The sequence below is a fragment of the Neophocaena asiaeorientalis genome, unplaced genomic scaffold, assembly GCF_003031525.2.
Source record: "Neophocaena asiaeorientalis asiaeorientalis breed wild unplaced genomic scaffold, Neophocaena_asiaeorientalis_V1.1 scaffold33, whole genome shotgun sequence".
NCBI lineage: Eukaryota > Metazoa > Chordata > Mammalia > Artiodactyla > Phocoenidae > Neophocaena > Neophocaena asiaeorientalis.
Window position 1 is genome coordinate 677,673 of NW_020171988.1, and position 17,818 is coordinate 695,490.

The 17,818-nt window shown below is 37.6% G+C and overlaps 1 protein-coding gene and 1 non-coding gene across 4 annotated transcripts in view; both read left to right on the forward strand.

Moving 5' to 3' along the window:
* The window catches only part of TBC1D5 (TBC1 domain family member 5), a 530,340-nt gene that overhangs the window by 434,581 nt on the left and 77,941 nt on the right, over positions 1-17,818 (forward strand). For all 3 annotated transcript variants that reach the window (XM_024747581.1, XM_024747573.1, XM_024747583.1), the window contains one exon: positions 4,496-4,581. In XM_024747581.1, the coding sequence (XP_024603349.1) occupies positions 4,496-4,581 (86 nt within the window). The remainder of the gene's footprint in view (positions 1-4,495; positions 4,582-17,818) is intronic.
* TRNAQ-UUG (transfer RNA glutamine (anticodon UUG)) lies at positions 4,229-4,300 on the forward strand. The gene has a single exon. It is a non-coding gene; the product is annotated as a tRNA-Gln (tRNA).

Consider the following 17,818-nt stretch of genomic DNA (forward strand, 5'->3'; position numbering starts at 1 on the left):
CAATGCAAAAGGAGATTATCGTCCTCAGGTGAGGGAAGGGAGTTAGGGGATCAGTCTAGAAAGTACTATTTGTGATGACTTTTGTTGGATGAGTTTGATTTCACCAGGCTCAGAACGTGGAAAATTGTCACATTTCATCTTGTGGTTAATTTCACTTCTTGTGGTTAGTTGTACTTAGTGTGGGTTAGCATTTAAATATTTTTGTACACTACCATAGCAAAGTGAGTTTGAACTTAAAGTCCTGAAATATTACTGTGCGGGTAAGGGTGGTAGGGAGGGACTTCTATTACAGAGTAGAACGGAGGGGAGTTGTCCACCATCAAAAGCCACACTCAGTAAGGGACAGGGTGTTTTACCTGAAATTACATTAAGGCACAGCTTACTATCGTATAATATAGAACTCAGAAGTGAAGAATGTTAACTATAACGGAGAGGTTAGGTTTCAATCAGTTTTGTCCCTAACATTGATTGCTGTCATTTAAGCACTACTTGTAAATTGATTTGATCACGCCAAATTAACCAAAGCATTTTGAAAATTCAGAAGTACCACACGAGTTTGGTTTGTTTTGTTTTTTTTCCGTATAGTTCCCTCTAGGATACTTGTTTCTACTGTTATCTATCCTGCTTATCTATCCTAAGTCATTTTGTCCACAAGGCTCTAAGCTGCCTCCCCAGATTTCAGCCTATCTGTGCCACAGGTGGGAGTTTCAGCATTCTTCTTCTATTACCATAAAGTAACATGCTGAAGAGAAAGCCTTAAGAAGAGCTCCAACAGCTTGTTAACAGAGAAGGATGGAGTGGTACTTGGGAAGTTAATTAGCTGCAATCTTGTGGAAGATTTATTTCAAGTCCATCCAGGTTGGTTTAGGAAAGGCATGGTAAACCCAGGGTGGATTGAATTTGTGATTTCTGCATTTTCATGTATAGTTATGTAGACTTCTCAGGTCATGAAACATAATTGGTATTCCTCTGTACACAGACCAATATAAGTTAGGGTATAATTACCATTTTTTCTTCTGAAGAAAAATTCCCCCAAATAAACAGAAGTGGGTTTTTTTGTTGTTTTTGTTTTTGCTTTTTTTTTTTTTAATGTACATTGGCTTGGAAAAGCTTATAATATTTGGAATCCTGACTGTGTGAAAGTGGGTTTAAAATAATTACTAATTGTTCCAATATTTTGCAAAGACATACTTTTAAAGTTGTCCACCACAGGGAGATCAGCTCGGTGCTTTGTGATCTCCTGGAGGGGGGGGATAGGGAGGATGGGAGGGAGGGAGACGCAAGAGGGATGAGATATGGGAACATATGTGTATATATATAACTGATTCATTTTGTTGTAAAGCAGAAACTAACACACCATTGTAGAGCAATTATACTCCAATAAAGGTGTTAAAAAAAAAATAAAGTTGTCCACATCACATGTCCTACACAATGAGAACTTAAAACTGTCATTGGGTCTGGTCTTTCTTACATACAGAGTTTTATATGTGTAGAATTCTAGTGGCTCTTACATTTTAGAGGAAATTCCAGATCTATAAAAAAATAGAAATCAAAACTGTTATATTTCTATTAAATTTTATTTGGAAAAGAATCCTTTGAAATAAGAAAGGCAAATGTTACTTTTAAAATATTGCAATTGCATGAGGTTAGAATTCAGCTCATTTAATCTCATCCCGCTAAGGAAACCATTGCTATCATTTTGGTACATAGTTGTATGAGAAGATATTGCTCCAAAATTTCTTGACTTTTTAAAACCTTATTCAGAAGAGACTAAACTAAATTAAAAGAGAAGAATTATAGGTGAATTAAAGAACTGCCAGTACTGAATCTTAATGTATAAACAAAGGCATGTGCCCTTTTTAAATAAGTGTCTATACCTGTTGATTTCTATAGCCACATGTTGGTTTACAGAGGTATCAGACATTCAGTAGCTACAGCCACAGGTGGCCATTGAGCACCTGAAGTGTGGCTGGTCCAAACTGAGATGTGCTCTCAGTGTAAAGTATACACAAGATTTCAAACACTTTGTACAAAAGAAAGCATGTAAAATATCTCTACTTTTTATATCGATTGCATGTTAAAATGACAACATTTTGGATATACCAAATGAAACAAAATATTATTACAGACTTTCACTCTTTTTTTCTCTTTTTTTTTTTTAATGTGGTTGCTAGAACATTTTAAGTTACATATGAAGCCTGCATTTGTGACCCACATTATATTTCTGTTGGACAGTGCTGGTCTAGACCATCCATGTGTACACATACTTCTGTTTTAGTAACAGTGTCACCTTCTCAGATAGAAAAACCCTATTGAATGACTTTAAACTATAACTTCTGATTTTATTTTCTTACATTTCAAATACTATTTTTCGACATCATCTTTTGATTCTTTCTTTTCCATCCCAGTACAGTGGCACTTTAAACTGCCTCTCCTTTTGATACTAGTAAGTCTCCTAGGAATTTAAATAGGCCTCAGTGAAAGCAATACTTGAGCCTCATTCATATGTTCAAGTTAGATCATTATTCCTAATAATGGCTTTAAGTGCTTAGATAGATCAGCACTTCGTGTCTTGAATTGCTTGTCATTTCTTTATAAAGATGTTTCAAGAAATTGCTCCATGCATTCCCTGCTTTCATTGTTTCCTAGCAAAGAGGAACATAATCCTTTATTAATTTGTTGAAAGTCAGAGAAGAAAAGCCTTTTATAGTCACGAAAACAAAATGTTTCCAGGTACTGAGAATAAAGAACAAAATTGGTTATGAGTGATAGTCCTACGCAAGTTAATTTTTAAAATAAATCATGAATGCACTGTCAGTCTGCCAGTGGCTTTGACCTCTGTTTCATTTTCCCGTTATGCTTGGGTCCAGGTTGTCATCAGCTACCAAGAGGAAACCTATGTAATTCCTAGAGAGCTAGAAGTTGCACTGTTAGACTTAATAGTATGGTAGTCATGGAAGCATCAGTTATCTTCATCAAGGCAATTCAGATTTGATTATTGTAGAACTGTGTTGAATACCAAACCAGTGGAGTAGTAGCTGGAGCTAAATCAAGGGATTGTCATTTTTGTCAGATGATTACGGCTGACTTGGAAGAGATATGAAAGGGTTGAGCTCTGTAAATATTCTCTTTTCAGCAGAAAAAGAAAAGGTCCATCATGGCCTTAAGATGCAGCTTGTTAGCTTGATGAATTTCAAACTATTTAACCTTAGCAATTATGTACCCCCGCCTACATGCAAGTATATCCGTGCCTTGGGATTATGTCTCCAAGGACTGATATCAAAGCATATTGGTAATTTTCTATTAAGATAAAATGCAGCCTTTTTATGCCTAGTTAGATCTCTCAAAGGACAGGGCATGCTCTTGTTCAAAGTCCTAATTATTAACTTGAGTTATATGTTCAGGTAAACATTGGAACACATTTATTTATAAGTTTTTAAAAACTGTTTAAGGAAAAATACATATAATTTAACCTTTCAGAGATGATGGTATTCATTTAAGTTATGCTATTAACGTGTTACATTTTTATAAACTGAAAGTGTATTTGATTAATTTGTATTTGCCTGAGGGACTTGATACTTTTAAGTAATAGACATATTAAATAATAGCAACCTATGTAAATAGACACACCCAACCTAATGATTCAAGGACATTTCTGCAAGTTTATAAATAATACTACATGCCAGAAAGTACAGTGTGTTGCTGCATTTATGAAAATGTGCATTGGTCAGTTTGCTTTTGTATTTCTACTACCTGGGCACTTATTAAACTCGTATATAAGAATAGATGACATAGAAGGTGCAAACTTCAAAAGAATTGCTGAATTCTGAAATAACTCATTCATTTTAGGAGAAGAAAGACTCGGTGTGCCATCTAGTGGGCATATATAGCACTTTGGTTATCAAAAACTAACTTGAGTTTTGCTCTTCTTCAAATGCAGCTTTCTTGACACTTTGTGTCTCCTAGGCCTTAGGCATAGATTATGCTAGGGTTAATCTCATACAATATTTCAGTTTTGTTGTAATTTTGTCTGATTGTATTTTGGAAAGGCATATTGAAAATGATCAAAATTATCAAAAAGAAATCTAATGAAAGGAATAAATCTGTGTGAACTACGAAACAGGTAAAAAGAAAATGTATTAAAACAATTTCAGTCTAATCAGACTAAGATCAGTTAAGGCAAAACTTCAACAATAAAAACAAACAAACAAAAAAAAAAACAGGGAGTTCCCTGGCAGTCCAGTGGTTAGGTCTCTGCACTTTGACTGCTGTGGCCCAGGTTCAATTCCTGGTCAGGGAATTAAGATCCCACGAGCCATGAGGCGCAGCCAAATTAAAAAAACAGAAAAACCCAAGCACATTAATTATTAAACTTCATTATTATACGTATTTTTTTCTGAAAGAATATAAAAACAATTGTTTCATTCTTTTATGTGTTAATGTATAATTTAAATAGCTTTATACATTTTAATTTACTGCTTTTTTTTTTCTATAGAGAAATCCAAGACCAGTGACTTATCAGTTCCATCCAAATTTAGATTATTACAAAGCCCGAGGAGCAGACCTCATGAATAAAAGCCGGTAAGTCCTCTTTCTCTGATGAAAGTCACTAAAATATTCTTGGAGATCGTCAGGAAATGTTACACGTTTGCTGAAAATAATTTCCCAGATTTGAGTATGGCAATGGTTAATGCATGTAATGAATCTTTGTAAAATAAATTATCTGAGTTTTTTTTTAAGGCATGAGCAAAGGATGTATGTTGATGTCAGTGGTAAGGTGAAAAATTAAATAAATTTAAGAGTACTTATTACAGATTGAAGTTTGTCAACTTTGTTCTTCTAACACTAAGAAACCTGAATAAAGTATGCCTGCTTGTGCAGTCTCTTTCTAGACCCTAGCTGTTGACTGAAAAGAAGCAGTTCTGTAATATATGTTTAAATTATTTCAGTAACAAAATTAAAACTGGGTTTCCCAACTGTCTTTAGAACTACACAATAAACTTATAAATGCATCTTGTGTGTGCATTTGTGATTACATACATAGAAAATTTAAGGGCCACTGTAGGAATAAAAAAAAACATTAAAATCCTACTTTTAAAAGAAATTAACACTGGCATAAAGGGTTGATGAACAGTTTTGTTCTTTCATAATACTATACTCAGATGTCTCAAGAGTTAACTCATCAAACCAGAACCATCTCAAATTAGAACATAATTTCAAAATTTACTCTGGTAGACTAAAATGTTAGTCATGATAAATGCTGTAAGTTGTCCGAATTTTCTTCCTTAAGCATTTTGCCTCTGTGCTAGCTTTTCTTCAGTAGAATTCCAACAACCTAAATATACATGGCTGGAGTACACGTACATGATGTGTTCTGCTCCTACTCGGAGAGTTTTAAAAAAAGACATAATTCCTGACACATCGAAACTCATCGTCTGAGGGGTGAGAGGATTTTACAAGAAAGCAGCTAAATTTAAACTTGCATTTTGAACCCTTAGTGTAACGTTATTTTTAAATTACCCATCCTTGATTGAAGTCTGTCTCATGTTTTGAAGGGCTATGTAATTATAAGACCAGTTCTGTAGCCCACGAGGCTTCTGTGAAGCTCTTTTCTGTTTGTTCATTTCATCTGATTCTTGGTTCACAAATAAAAGGTTTTTCCCTATAGTCACTTTGTTCATTTAATTTAACAAATTCTTCTTGAGTGCCAGACTTTCAGTATTCTAGGCATTGGAGATAGTGAACAAACCAGACAAAAATCCTAGCCCTCAGGAATCTTACAGTCTAATCACTTGTATTTCCTCCCTGTCAAGTATTTAGTTTTGATATGTTTTTTAAAAAGTATATTTTAGGTACTTTCTTCATACAAGATCTTTCCAGCTGGAGCTCCTTCTTCTCTCCCCTAATCTCCACCCTGCACCCCCTGCCCACCACCTCCCCCAGGTTAGTTTTCACAGGACGGCCTGTAAACTCTCAGTTTCCAGCAGATTAGATCACACTCCCACTTGAACCTCCAAAGGCTTCCTAATACCTCCCATAATCCAGTCTTCTTCCCTTGCCCCTCCCCTAGTGACCTCATCTCCTCCACCCTGCCCTTCTCTTCCCTCTTGCTTGAGCTTGCCTGGGGCCATAGTGCTTCCCTGTTCTCCCACCTCCCCTATTCCTTTTCAGCTTGATTTATGGCTCAGCACAAATATCTCACACAAGGCAAGCCTATCTCTCTCTCACAGTTTTTTTTTTTATTGACATATAGTTGATTTACAATGTTGTGTTAATTTCTGCTGTACAGCAAAGTGATTCAGTTATACATGTATCTACATTTCTCTTCCATTATGGTTTATCACAGGATATTGAATATAGTTCCCTGTGCCATACTGTAAGACCTTGTTGTTTATCCATTCTCTGTATTATAGTTTGCATCTGCTAATCCCAAACTCCCACTCCATCCCTCCCCTCCCCACCCCACCTTGACAACCACAAGTCTGTTCTCTATGTCTGTCAGTCTGTTTCTGTTTTGTAGGTAGGTTCATTTGTGTCATATTTTAGATTCCATATATAAGTGATATCATATGGTATTTATCTTTCTATTTCTGACTTACATCTTCTTTTTCCATTCATCTGTCAATGGACATTTAGGTTGTTTCCATGTCCATGTCTTGGATATTGTAAATCGTGCTGCGATGAACATAGGGGTGCATGTATCTTTTCGAATCATAGTTTTGTCTGGATATATGCCCAGGAGTGGGATTGCAGAATCATATGGTAGCTCTATTTTTAGTTTTTTGAGGAACCTCAATACTGTTCTCCATAGTGGCTGTACCAATTCACATTCCCACCAACACTGCAAGAGGGTTCCCTTTCATCCACAGCCTCTCCAGCATTTATTGTTTGTAGACTTTTTGATGATGGCCATTCTGACTGGTGTGAGGTGAAACCTCATTGTAGTTGTGATTTGCATTTCTCTAATGATTAGTGATACTGAGCAGCTTTTCATGTGCCTGTTAGCGATCCATATGTTCACACAAGCCTCTCTTGACCTCCCTTTTGTCTTCACCTCCCTTGGTCACTCTCTACCCCACTGCCCCCATCTTATTTTCATAGCATTCTTTACTCACAGAAGTCATAGACATATGTATCATCTATCTCCCCAACCTCCCCACTAAAGTCAAGCCCCCTGCAGGCAGGTCCCTTGTCTTACTCACTACTTGAGGGCACCTGGACAATCCTGGCTGGTGTGGGGAGGTTACTCAGTATTTGTTGTATGTATACATGATTCTATTTTTACATTTTTCAACATCTACTTTTTTTTTTTTCAAAAAAGGAAATAGACTGTACCCTTTCCTTTTTCCCCTTGATGTTTTATCTCTCTTCCATTTAGCTTTCTGTCCCAGCATTTTTCTTCTCAAAAATGTTGGTTCTGTTTTATATATTTCCTTGTAAGCACATTGAGATTCTTACACAAAGTAACACTGTAAGGATGCAAGGCAGATTTCTCATCATCACTGTTGCAATTTCAAAGCTTGAAATTGAAACTGAACCAAATAAAGTGTAGTGTGTGAAGACATCACAGACCAGCAAATGAGGAGAGAAAGAGTTCAGAGATGGTACTGGGAAACTTGACAAATCTTTTGAAAAGGTATCAACTTATAAACTTAACACACACCAGAATAAACTCTGAGTTAATCAAAGTTCATTCAAACAAGCAAACATAGAAATAAAACACAAATGTCTGTCTGACCTCTAGTTACTAGACTTTTTAGCCTTAAAAGTAATGGAAGAAATCACAAAGGGAAGGACTGGTGGATTTTATTACACAACTGTTTTTAAGTAGATGTCAAAAATAAAATAAACTGAATCAAAAAGGAAACAGAAAATTGGGAAAATATTTGTAGTATAAATGACTGACAAACTATAATATCATTAATGTATAGAAACGTACACAGTTCAGTAAGAAACACAAGATCTGTTTCAGGGGCCATCACATCTCCTGACATACTCCTCTCTGCCTAGAGGATCTCAGCCCAGGTTCATGGCTTTACGTTCCATTTATGACTAAAGGGTCCTTCACTTATATCTTCAGTCTGACCTCTTCCCTTGAACTCCAGACTCACATGTTCCAAACTAAACTCTTGATTCCACCTCCACACACCTGTTGTTCCCCCAGTGTTTCTGCATCACAATGAATGTCATGACCCAGTTGATCAAGCCTTAGAATTGCCTTTAACTCTTCTTTTTCTCTGACATCACACGTCAAGTGCATCAGCAACTCCTATTCAAACTATATCCTGAACTAAGCCACTTACCTCTCTCTGCAGTGGTGGCACCAAGTCACGTGGCCTTGCTCATCTCACCCCCACGGTCTCCTAACCCATCTCCCTATGCAAGTCCAATCATATCACTCTTCTGCTCAGAGCCCTTCCGTGGCTTCCCAAAACATTTGGGGTCAAATCCAAAGCCTTTTCAGTGGTCTGCAAGGCAGGCCCTACATGATCCTGTCTCTCCAACCCCACCACCCTGCTCTCTTGTTCACTGGACTCCAGCCACACCGGGCTGCTTACCATCCCTCCAGCTCTCGAACAAGTTTCCACTTCAGGAGCTTTGAGCTTGTTTCTCCCCGTGTCTGGGTTCTTCCCCAAGAATCCACATGGCACACTTACTGCTCAGTCTGTGTTCAGATATCGTCTCTTCAGAGAACCTCTCTTTGACTGCCCTGTCTAAAATAATGGACCACTCTACCCTGTCCCTTTAATTTGCTTTGTTATTGTTTTTGTGGGGTTTTTTTTTTTAATAGCTGAAATGGTATTTTTAATTTTTTTTAGCTTTTCAGTTTGTTTTTATAGTTTGTTTCTTGCATTGAAATGTAAACTCTGCATGTTTGTCTTGTTAACTGTCTTATCCTCAGCACCTAAAATAGTGCCTAGAATATAGTAGGCACTCAATGAAAGGATTGCAAACAGCAAATAAACATTTAAAAAGCTGTTCAAACTCATAATTAATCAAAGAAATGCATAATTAATTAAAACACCTATGAAGCACTGTTTTTCACCTTTCAAATTAGCAAATTAAAAATAAACGAGGCAGAGGTGAGTAAATCATCACGATCTACTGTACGGCCTAGGCCCATAGTTAATAATCCTATATTGTGTACTTAAAATTTGCTAAGCGAGTAGACCTTAAGTGCTCTTATCACAAAAAATAAAATAAATAAAAATAGTAGTGATAAAGAGGGTGGGAGGAAACTTCTGGGGGTGATGGTTAGGTTTATGGCATAGATTGTGGTGATAGTTTCACAGATGTGTACTTATCTCCAAACTTATCAAGTTGTACACTTTAAATGGGTACAGCCGTTGTATGTCCGTTATACCTCAATAAAGTGGTTTTGAATGAATGAATGAATAAATGGGCAAGCTAGCACCAGTGAAGGTGAACGGATATCCTTAGTCACTAATACAGGGAGTATAAGTTGAGACAAGCTTGGTAATCTTGCCAAATAGTACTCCTAATTCTGTATGTAGCCCTTATAACTACCACATTATTCCCCAGAGGTTTGTTTATCCTGCCACTACTTTATCCATGATCAGAAACTATTGTAGCTGCAAAATCCTTGGGAAAGTCCCCCTTTAGCTATTTGATGCTTTTACCAAGCTGGACCCTTCAGCCATAATTAGCCTTGCAACTACTTTCTTAGCTGTATAGAGGCTATTAAAGAGTTAATGCATTGGGACTGTCATTGAGCAGCAAGACAGGTAGTGGGGATGGTCTAGAGGGAATTTATATCCTCATGGGGGAACCCCGAGCAGGGATCAGTTAGCAGTGGACAGACAAGAGGCAGGCAGACACCTGGAAAGCAGGGAGCTAATACTTGCTACGTCTAGGGCAATGGACTTCTATTTGTGTTGCTTATCCAAATGAGGGATGAGGATGCAAAGATGACATGTGATTTTGAGATAAGAATATCTCTAGAAATCAAGAAGCCTGATTTCTCTTCTCTGCTTTACCATGGATTGCTATAATTAAGTCTTTAAACGCAAGTGCCTAGGTATTTTAGTGGTAGATTTTCCATTACGTGTGTGGGTAATATTCACTGTGCTCTGATTTTACTTACTTGCAAATTTCTCTTTAAAAATGGGAATTGACATTTTGTTATTCATTCAATTTTTGAGCTCAGAACAATAATTTAACACTCAAATCCTGCTCCAATTTTGTCCTTAAATAACCATAAGTTGCTGCTATACATATTTTTTTTAGAAAAAGCACATCTAAATTGTGACTGGTCTTCAGAAAGACCCATCTAATTTACTCAGGAATCTATGACCACTGAAGTGCCCAATTGAGAAGTCATGGAACAGAATTTAATAGTTTTTAAATACTGCAACCTCTTATAGTAAGAGTAGAATCTCATACCTTCTTTATTCCAGAGCATTCATGGGTTTTCTGTTTTGAAAATGAGAGAACACAATTTCTCAGAATGTGTAGTTTTTATCTGCTCTGCAGAGGTGATGAAATAATCACGCCTGAGCTGTCAGCAGTGACTCAAGGCCATGTGTCACTTTATCTAGTGGTGCCTTTTTTTTTTTTTTTTTTTTGGGGTATGCGGGCCTCTCACTGCTGTGGCCTCTCCCGTTTGCGGAGCACAGGCTCCGGACGCGCAGGCTCAACGGCCACGGCTCACTGGCCCAGCCGCTCCGCGGCACGTGGGATCTTCCCGGACCGGGGCACGAAGAACCCGTGTCCCCTGCATCGGCAGGCGGACTCTCAACCACTGCGCCACCAGGGAAGCCCCTAGTGGTGCCTTTTTACAGACTCCACAACTATAGGTCTTTTAACTTGCTTAAGCAATTTCGCATCACCAAAGTTAGATATTTCGCTTGATTAAATGAGACCTTGGTAGAGATGGAAGAAACCAAGCTCAGTTCCTGATCTGCGTACTCACCAGATCAGCAATAGCATTCTCTGTGCTAATATTCCCAGCTTTCCTCTGCCTTGTGTCAGAGCTTGAACAACTTAACTGATACCAATAATGAAAGATTCCAGAATTAGAATTCTGGCAGGTACAGGCCTCTGGCAGACCTCTACAAAAGGCCCCTTGTCAGGATCCCTGCATGGGATCCAGCAGGAAGCCAGGGAAAGATGATTCTAATAAGAGTGTTCGCTGGGCTTTAAAGATGTTTTCCACATTCCTCAGCTGGGCTCCAGTGACAAAGTAGTGATGGCGTCCAGTCCATTTTTACCCCAAGAATGCCTGATGGCCAATAACTTTCCGTCTCTCCTTGGGATCAGGATCTGCCCCAGCTTAGGAGCGTTCTTCTCAGGACCTGGCCTAACAAGAATGTCCTAGAAAGTGCGTGATCCCAGGAAGCTCAGGAATTCTTCTACCAGTTGTCATCTTATGCTAGAATTTGAGCTTTGTGAGAACAGGGACCACATCTGCCTCTGTCATTGCTGTTTCCTCAGTACCCGGCACAGAGAACACATTCAAATACTGGTGAAATGATTGAATGCTTTCTAGCCTCATTTATAGAGGAACCATATGGATGTCAGGGACTGAATCCTAGAATCTTCATATTGCCAGGGCCTAGCACAGTACCTGGCACTGTTTCTAGTGTTCAGTGAGTATTTAGTTTAATGACTGAATAAATAAATACTGTTTTGAATACCTAAAAGGCATTATAAAATTCTTCTGGCCAATTTCCATTTTATATGGTCCACAAGATTTTAAAATTAGGCTTTATTGTATTTACTCAGAAGTATTTTATTGCTAAAATATGGTAAAGAAATAATATGCTAATGATATTTCCCAAGTCATGAAGCCAAGAAGTCCATTGTTATAGTCCCTTAGTAGTTAATTGGCTAATCAGAATTCTAAAGGACACTGATTTCTATATAAATGTAATTTTGTGATATTTTTGTGCTCAAATAAGAGTTTATGCTATAAACAATTCTATGTCTGAAATGCTCTTTCTCTTGTATCAAAGAGAGTTGTTAATTCCTAACCAATTTAGGTAAATTGGTAAAACTATCTCCTGTTTAGGGCAGAGTAAATAACTCTTTCTCCTGTTTTAAAAAATTTAAGTGTAATTTGTACACAAAACACATCTTAAGTGTTCAGTCTGATGAGTTTTGACAGCTGTGTATACCCCTGTAAGCGCCATCTAAAACAATATATCTGGAGTGAACATTTCTTTCACCCGAGAATTCCCTGGTGTCCCTTTACGGTCAGTTCCAACCCTTCATCCCAAGGCAACCACTGTCTGATTTCTATTACCTTATATTAGTTTTGCCTTTTCTTGAGCTTCCCATAAATAGAGCCACACAGTATGCACTCATTTTTGTCTAGCTTTCTTCATTCAGAATAATGTTTTTGCAATTCATGCGTGTTGTTGCATGTATCAGCAGTTTCTTCCTTTAGATTGTTGAGTTGTATTCCACTATACAATGTATCACAAGTTGTTTATCTATTCTCTTGTTGATAGATACTGGGTTATTTCCAGATTTGGGGTGTTATGAACAAGACTGCTAAGAGCATTCTTGTACAGGTGTTTTGATGTTTTTGTTTGTTGTTTTTGGTTGTGGTGTTTATCTTTCCCTTGGGTAAACACTTAGAAATTAAATTGTCCTAATGGATAGATCTATGTTTAACTTTATAAGAAACTACAAACTGTTTTACAAAGTAATTATACCTTTTTCCACTCTCATCAGGAATATATGGGGGTTCTAACTGCTCTTCATCTTTGCCAGCATTCGCTACTGTCAGTCTTTCTGATTTTACCTATTCTAGTTGGTGTGAAAATGCTATCTCATTGTGTTTTAATTTGCATTTTCCTGGGCATCTTTTCATAGAATATTGGTGATTTGTATATCTTCTTTTGTGAACTGTCCAGGTTGTTTGCCTGTGTTTAATGGGTTGTTTGTCTTTTTATTCTTGATTTTTAAGAATACTTTATATATTCTGGATGGAAGTCTTTGTCAGATAAATGTACTGCAAATATTATCCTCCCCCAGTGTGTGGCTTGCCTGTTCATTTTCTTAGTGATATCTTTTGATGAGCAGAAAATTATTATTTCAGTGAAGTTTCTTTTACCAGTTTTTTTCTTCTGTGGCTAGTGCATTTTATTTTCCTATTGAAGAAATCTCCTATCTAAGACTCACCTTAGTTTCCATTGTTGAGGGTCCTTAAGACCACGCTTGGCTTCGAAGTTTCACTAGAAGGACTCACAGAACTCAGAAAAGCTGATAGACTCATGTTTATAGTATACTGTGGCAAAAGATTATAGATTAAAATCAGGAAGGGAAAAAGGTTGGTGTTGTAGACTGAAAAAATGCACAACCTAGAAGCTGAGGGTTATGTTTTATTCGGCGGACTTTCTGAGGTCTTCAAGCCAGGGAGACAGGACTCTCAGATCACTCTGAGGGACTGCTCTGAAGAGGCAAGGGGGGAGCCAGGATATACAGTAGTTTTTGCTGCAAATACCAGGTAGTCGGAACATCAAAAGTTTACTGTTAATTAAAGAAAACCAGACATCTCACGTTAAAGAATGGAGCGCTTTTCTGTGTATGGGAAGATGCCAGAGTCTGGGCTCACTGAAATCATTGCTTTGATATGCACCTCAGCTACCTGGGGCCAGCATCCTGTGCTTTCTCATCCAGGGTCTCCTCAGGGTGCACCGTCAGGGTGGCTGCAGCAGTTGACTGCTAGATGGTGGGCATCCTGTTTCCATCCTGAGTTCCCTCAGGGCTCACCATTGGGGAGGCTACAATGTGATGGCTTGATGGCTGCAGCATCCTCTACTTACTGATATGGCAGGCAACATTTTTCACTCAGAGTCTTAAGAGAAACCAGGTACAACTTTCCAGGTGTCTGCTCCCAGTGGACTGCTTAAATCTCCTGGGAACCATGTAGGGCAACACATGTAAAGTGTTGCCAACCAGGGAAGCTCACCCAGGACTTGATGACCCCAAGGTTTGTTATTAGAGGTCAGTCATGTAGTCATGAAGCAACCATGTGACTAACATTAGCTACTCCATCTCCAGTTCCCTCCAGAGGTCAGACTGATATAGTGTGGCAGGGGCCCAGGTTGAACAAAAACAGACTTTTGCCATAAATCTGATTGTTAGCATAAACTTTGGTGTGGCTCAAGGCCCCAGGTCTACAAAGACACTTTTATCAGGTTGGATATTCCAAGGGCTAGAGGAGGTTATCTCCCAGTTGTCCCTCGAGGTCCAGTCCTAAACAATGTTGGAATGTGCAGGATTGGGACAGTCCAGGCCCGCTGAGTTAGCCCTTTACTGTACAGTCTCAAAGGTATTCTGTATTCTTCTAAAAGCTCTGTGGTTCTAACATTTGTATTAAATCTGTGGTCCACGTCAAGTTAATGTCTGTGTGTGGAGTGAGGTAAAAATTAAAGTCCATCTTTTTCCATAAAGGTATCCAGCAGTTCAGTACCACTTGTTTAAAAGTCTTTCCTTTCCCCATTGAATTAAATTGGATCCTTGGTTGAAAATCAATTGACTATATAGATATAAGCCAATTTCTGGACCTTCTATCCTTTCTCTAGTACCACACTAACTGAATTATGTAGCTTTATAGCAAGTCTTGATTTTAAATAGCCTGAATCCTCCAACTTTATTCTTTTTTTTATTATTTTGGCTATTCTGGGTTCTTTGCATTTCCTTATAAATTTTAGAATCTACATGTCAACTTCTATAAAAATTATTGGGATTTTGGTTGGAATTACACTGAATCTATAGATCAATTTGGAAAGAACTGATACCTTAATATTATTGAATTATCTAATCCATGAACATGGGCTATCTCTTCATTCAATTAGTCTCTTCACATTCCCTCAGTAGTGTTGTATAGTTTTTAGTGCAGAAGTCTTGTATATTTTATTTTTCAATTGAGAGAAAATAAATTCCTCTTTTTTTCTGCATCTAACCTGTTCCCTTCCATGGCTGTACTTTTTTTAATGTGACTGTTTCCTTGGACTTTTATGTGCACTCACACTTTCTTTATCTTTATTGGCTCCCATACCTCCTTCCTTAAAACCCTTAACAGTTGATTCTTGATACATGTTAAGTACAGCTGCTTGTGATTTTTTTTTCAATTGTGAAGATATATAGTGATTCTCAAAGTGAAGGTAAAGAGGTGAAGAGGGCAAAACTCCCCACCAGGTGGGCATCTCAGAACTTTATCCTCTTCCATTCTGATGTATTTCCCTAGGCCAGAGACTCCCATGAGCCACGGTTAACGGGAGAGATTTGTATCCCTCTCAGATACTGGGTCAGAAAATAAATTAGTTGAAAACCACCACTCTAGAAGTAGAAACCTCAAAATTTATTCCTAGAGATATGTCTTGGGGAGTTTATCTCATGATTTTATACAACCACGATTAATGTGTAATTGCTAATTATTTGTTATATTAAACAAATATTACAAATTGTGTTCAGACCCAATTAGGTGAGCCCTACAGTCTAGCTTATATCCACCCTCTCATGAGGGCTAGCTTTTCTATCCCTAACAAGCACTCCTTTTGCTTCACATAACAGTCACAAAGATTTACATGCCACACGCAAAATAACCATGGTCTTCCTAGATGAAAGGAAACATGTTTCACTTGAAAGGCAGATTCCTAAGGAATAAGTAATAGCAAGCTAACTTTTATCACATAGTTTTTATAAAGGCCTATAAAATCTTGAGTTTCTTGAGATATGGAGAGAGTTCATTTTCTAAGATAATAGAAACCTCACAATATGGCAAACAAATTAGAATTACATATAGATGTCTTTCATTGAAGCAAATTCGATACACTCAACCTTAAAGGTAAAGAATTAAGAAAGTTGGAAACCAATTCATTTTATAGAATTGAGACCTTCAGCTTAGAGAATTTGTGAGTAGAAGTACATGATGAACGTTAGCTCAAATGTTAGAATCATTTGGAAAAGTATTATTTTGCAACCATGGCAACTGTTTTAAATTTCCAAATAAAAGATGGATGTATATAATAAGCATTCTGAAAGAGGTAAATATGAATCATAATCCATTCAGGGTACATCAATAATGACAGACTAGAAAATTACAGAGATGCAAAGAGAATATTTTTTCTATCCAAAAACCAAAGTCTCATATTTATATTTACTTTTTCCAGCTACTCCTTGTACTTAAGAAGATAATTTTAAAGTAAGTTATATGTTTTTATGATGGAAAAAAGTATAGGTAGGATGAGGTGAGAATATGATAGAAAGAAAAGGAGATTTTGATGGAAGGAGAAGGAAAAGAATAGAGAAAAAAGGCCTCAGAGGGAAGATGAACGTAGAGGAGGAAGGAGAGGTGAAAAGAACAGAGTAGAAACTGAGGGTGGAAATAAGGAGGCAGGGCAGACAGGTAGGCCCCTGAGTTTGAGATGGGTTTGGTCAGCATCCCTCAAGGGCCCACACTATCATTCAGGCCTCTTTTTGGTCTTGTAATCTTAGCAAGATGGTGAATGTGATGGTAGAAGCCATTTGGCTCAGCTGATCACAAGCTGTCAGAGTCAGAAGGGGCTTTCACTGAACCCTGCCTCCCACCCATGCCAGGGCCAGGGAGCCTGTGTGTCTGAAAATGTTTTTCTAATCTCTACTTACACAGTTCCAGAAACGGAGCTCTTACTATTTTAAATTGAGCCTGTGAAATCACTAGAAAGGATTTCCTGTGTCATAGCCTTTTAACTGTCTTCTGTTACTGTCTGTAACTTTTGTAAACTTATTTTTTAAAAGCCACGCGAAGAAGTGCTGCTTTCCCTCATGGCAGCTCTCACAGTACTGGAGGACTTGCTCCCCTGCTTTTTTAGCCATTTCTCCTCCATCGTAATTTTCATACCTCCCTACTGTACCACTCCATTTTATAGACACAAAGTTCAGTTCTGCCAGAAATTAATGCATCACCAAAACAGTCTGCCATGATTGTACAGTTAGTTACCTCCTGCAGTGTAGACAGTCAGCTAGTATTTCTAGCCACATATCATATTTACTATTAAAGGAAAACGTGTTTCCTATAAGAGGTTAATATATACTTACTATATATAGATACCATATTTGCTTTTGAGGGATAATTGCACAGGGTACAAAATTCTAGGTTGGTGGTTTTTTCTCTCAACACTTTACATATTCACTGCACTCTCTTCTTGCATACGTGGTTTCTGAGGATAATTAGAATGTTGTTCTTATTTTTGCTCCTCTATAGGTAAGCTGTTTTTTTTCCTCGGGCTTATTTCAGGATTTTTTTTTCCTGTGATTTTCCGTAGTTTAAAAATGATATAACTAAGCATAGTTATTTTTTGGCATTTTTCTTGCCTGGTGTTCTCTGAACTTCCTGGATCTTTGGTTTGTTGACTGACATTAATTTGGGGGAAATTCTCAGTCATTGTTTCAAATATTTCTTCTGTTCTTTTCTCTCTTTCTTCTTCTGGTGTTCCCATTATTTGAATGTTACATCTTTTAGGGTTGTCCCACAATTTTTGGATATTCTGCTCTGCTTTTTCTGTCTTTTCTGTTTGCTTGGGGAGTTTCTATTGAAATATCCTCAACCTCAGAGATTCTTTCCTTAGCCATGTCCATCAATAATAAGCCCATCAAAGACATACTTTGTTTATGTTACAGTATTTTTGATCTCTGTCATTTCTTTTTTTTTTTTCTTAGAATTTCCTCCCCTCTGCTTATATTTCCTATCTGTTCTTGCATGCTGTATACTTTATTCCTTAAGAGTCTTTAGCATTTTAATCATAGTGATTTAAAATTTCCAGTCTGATAATTCCAACATCCCTGATGTATCTGAGTCTGGTTC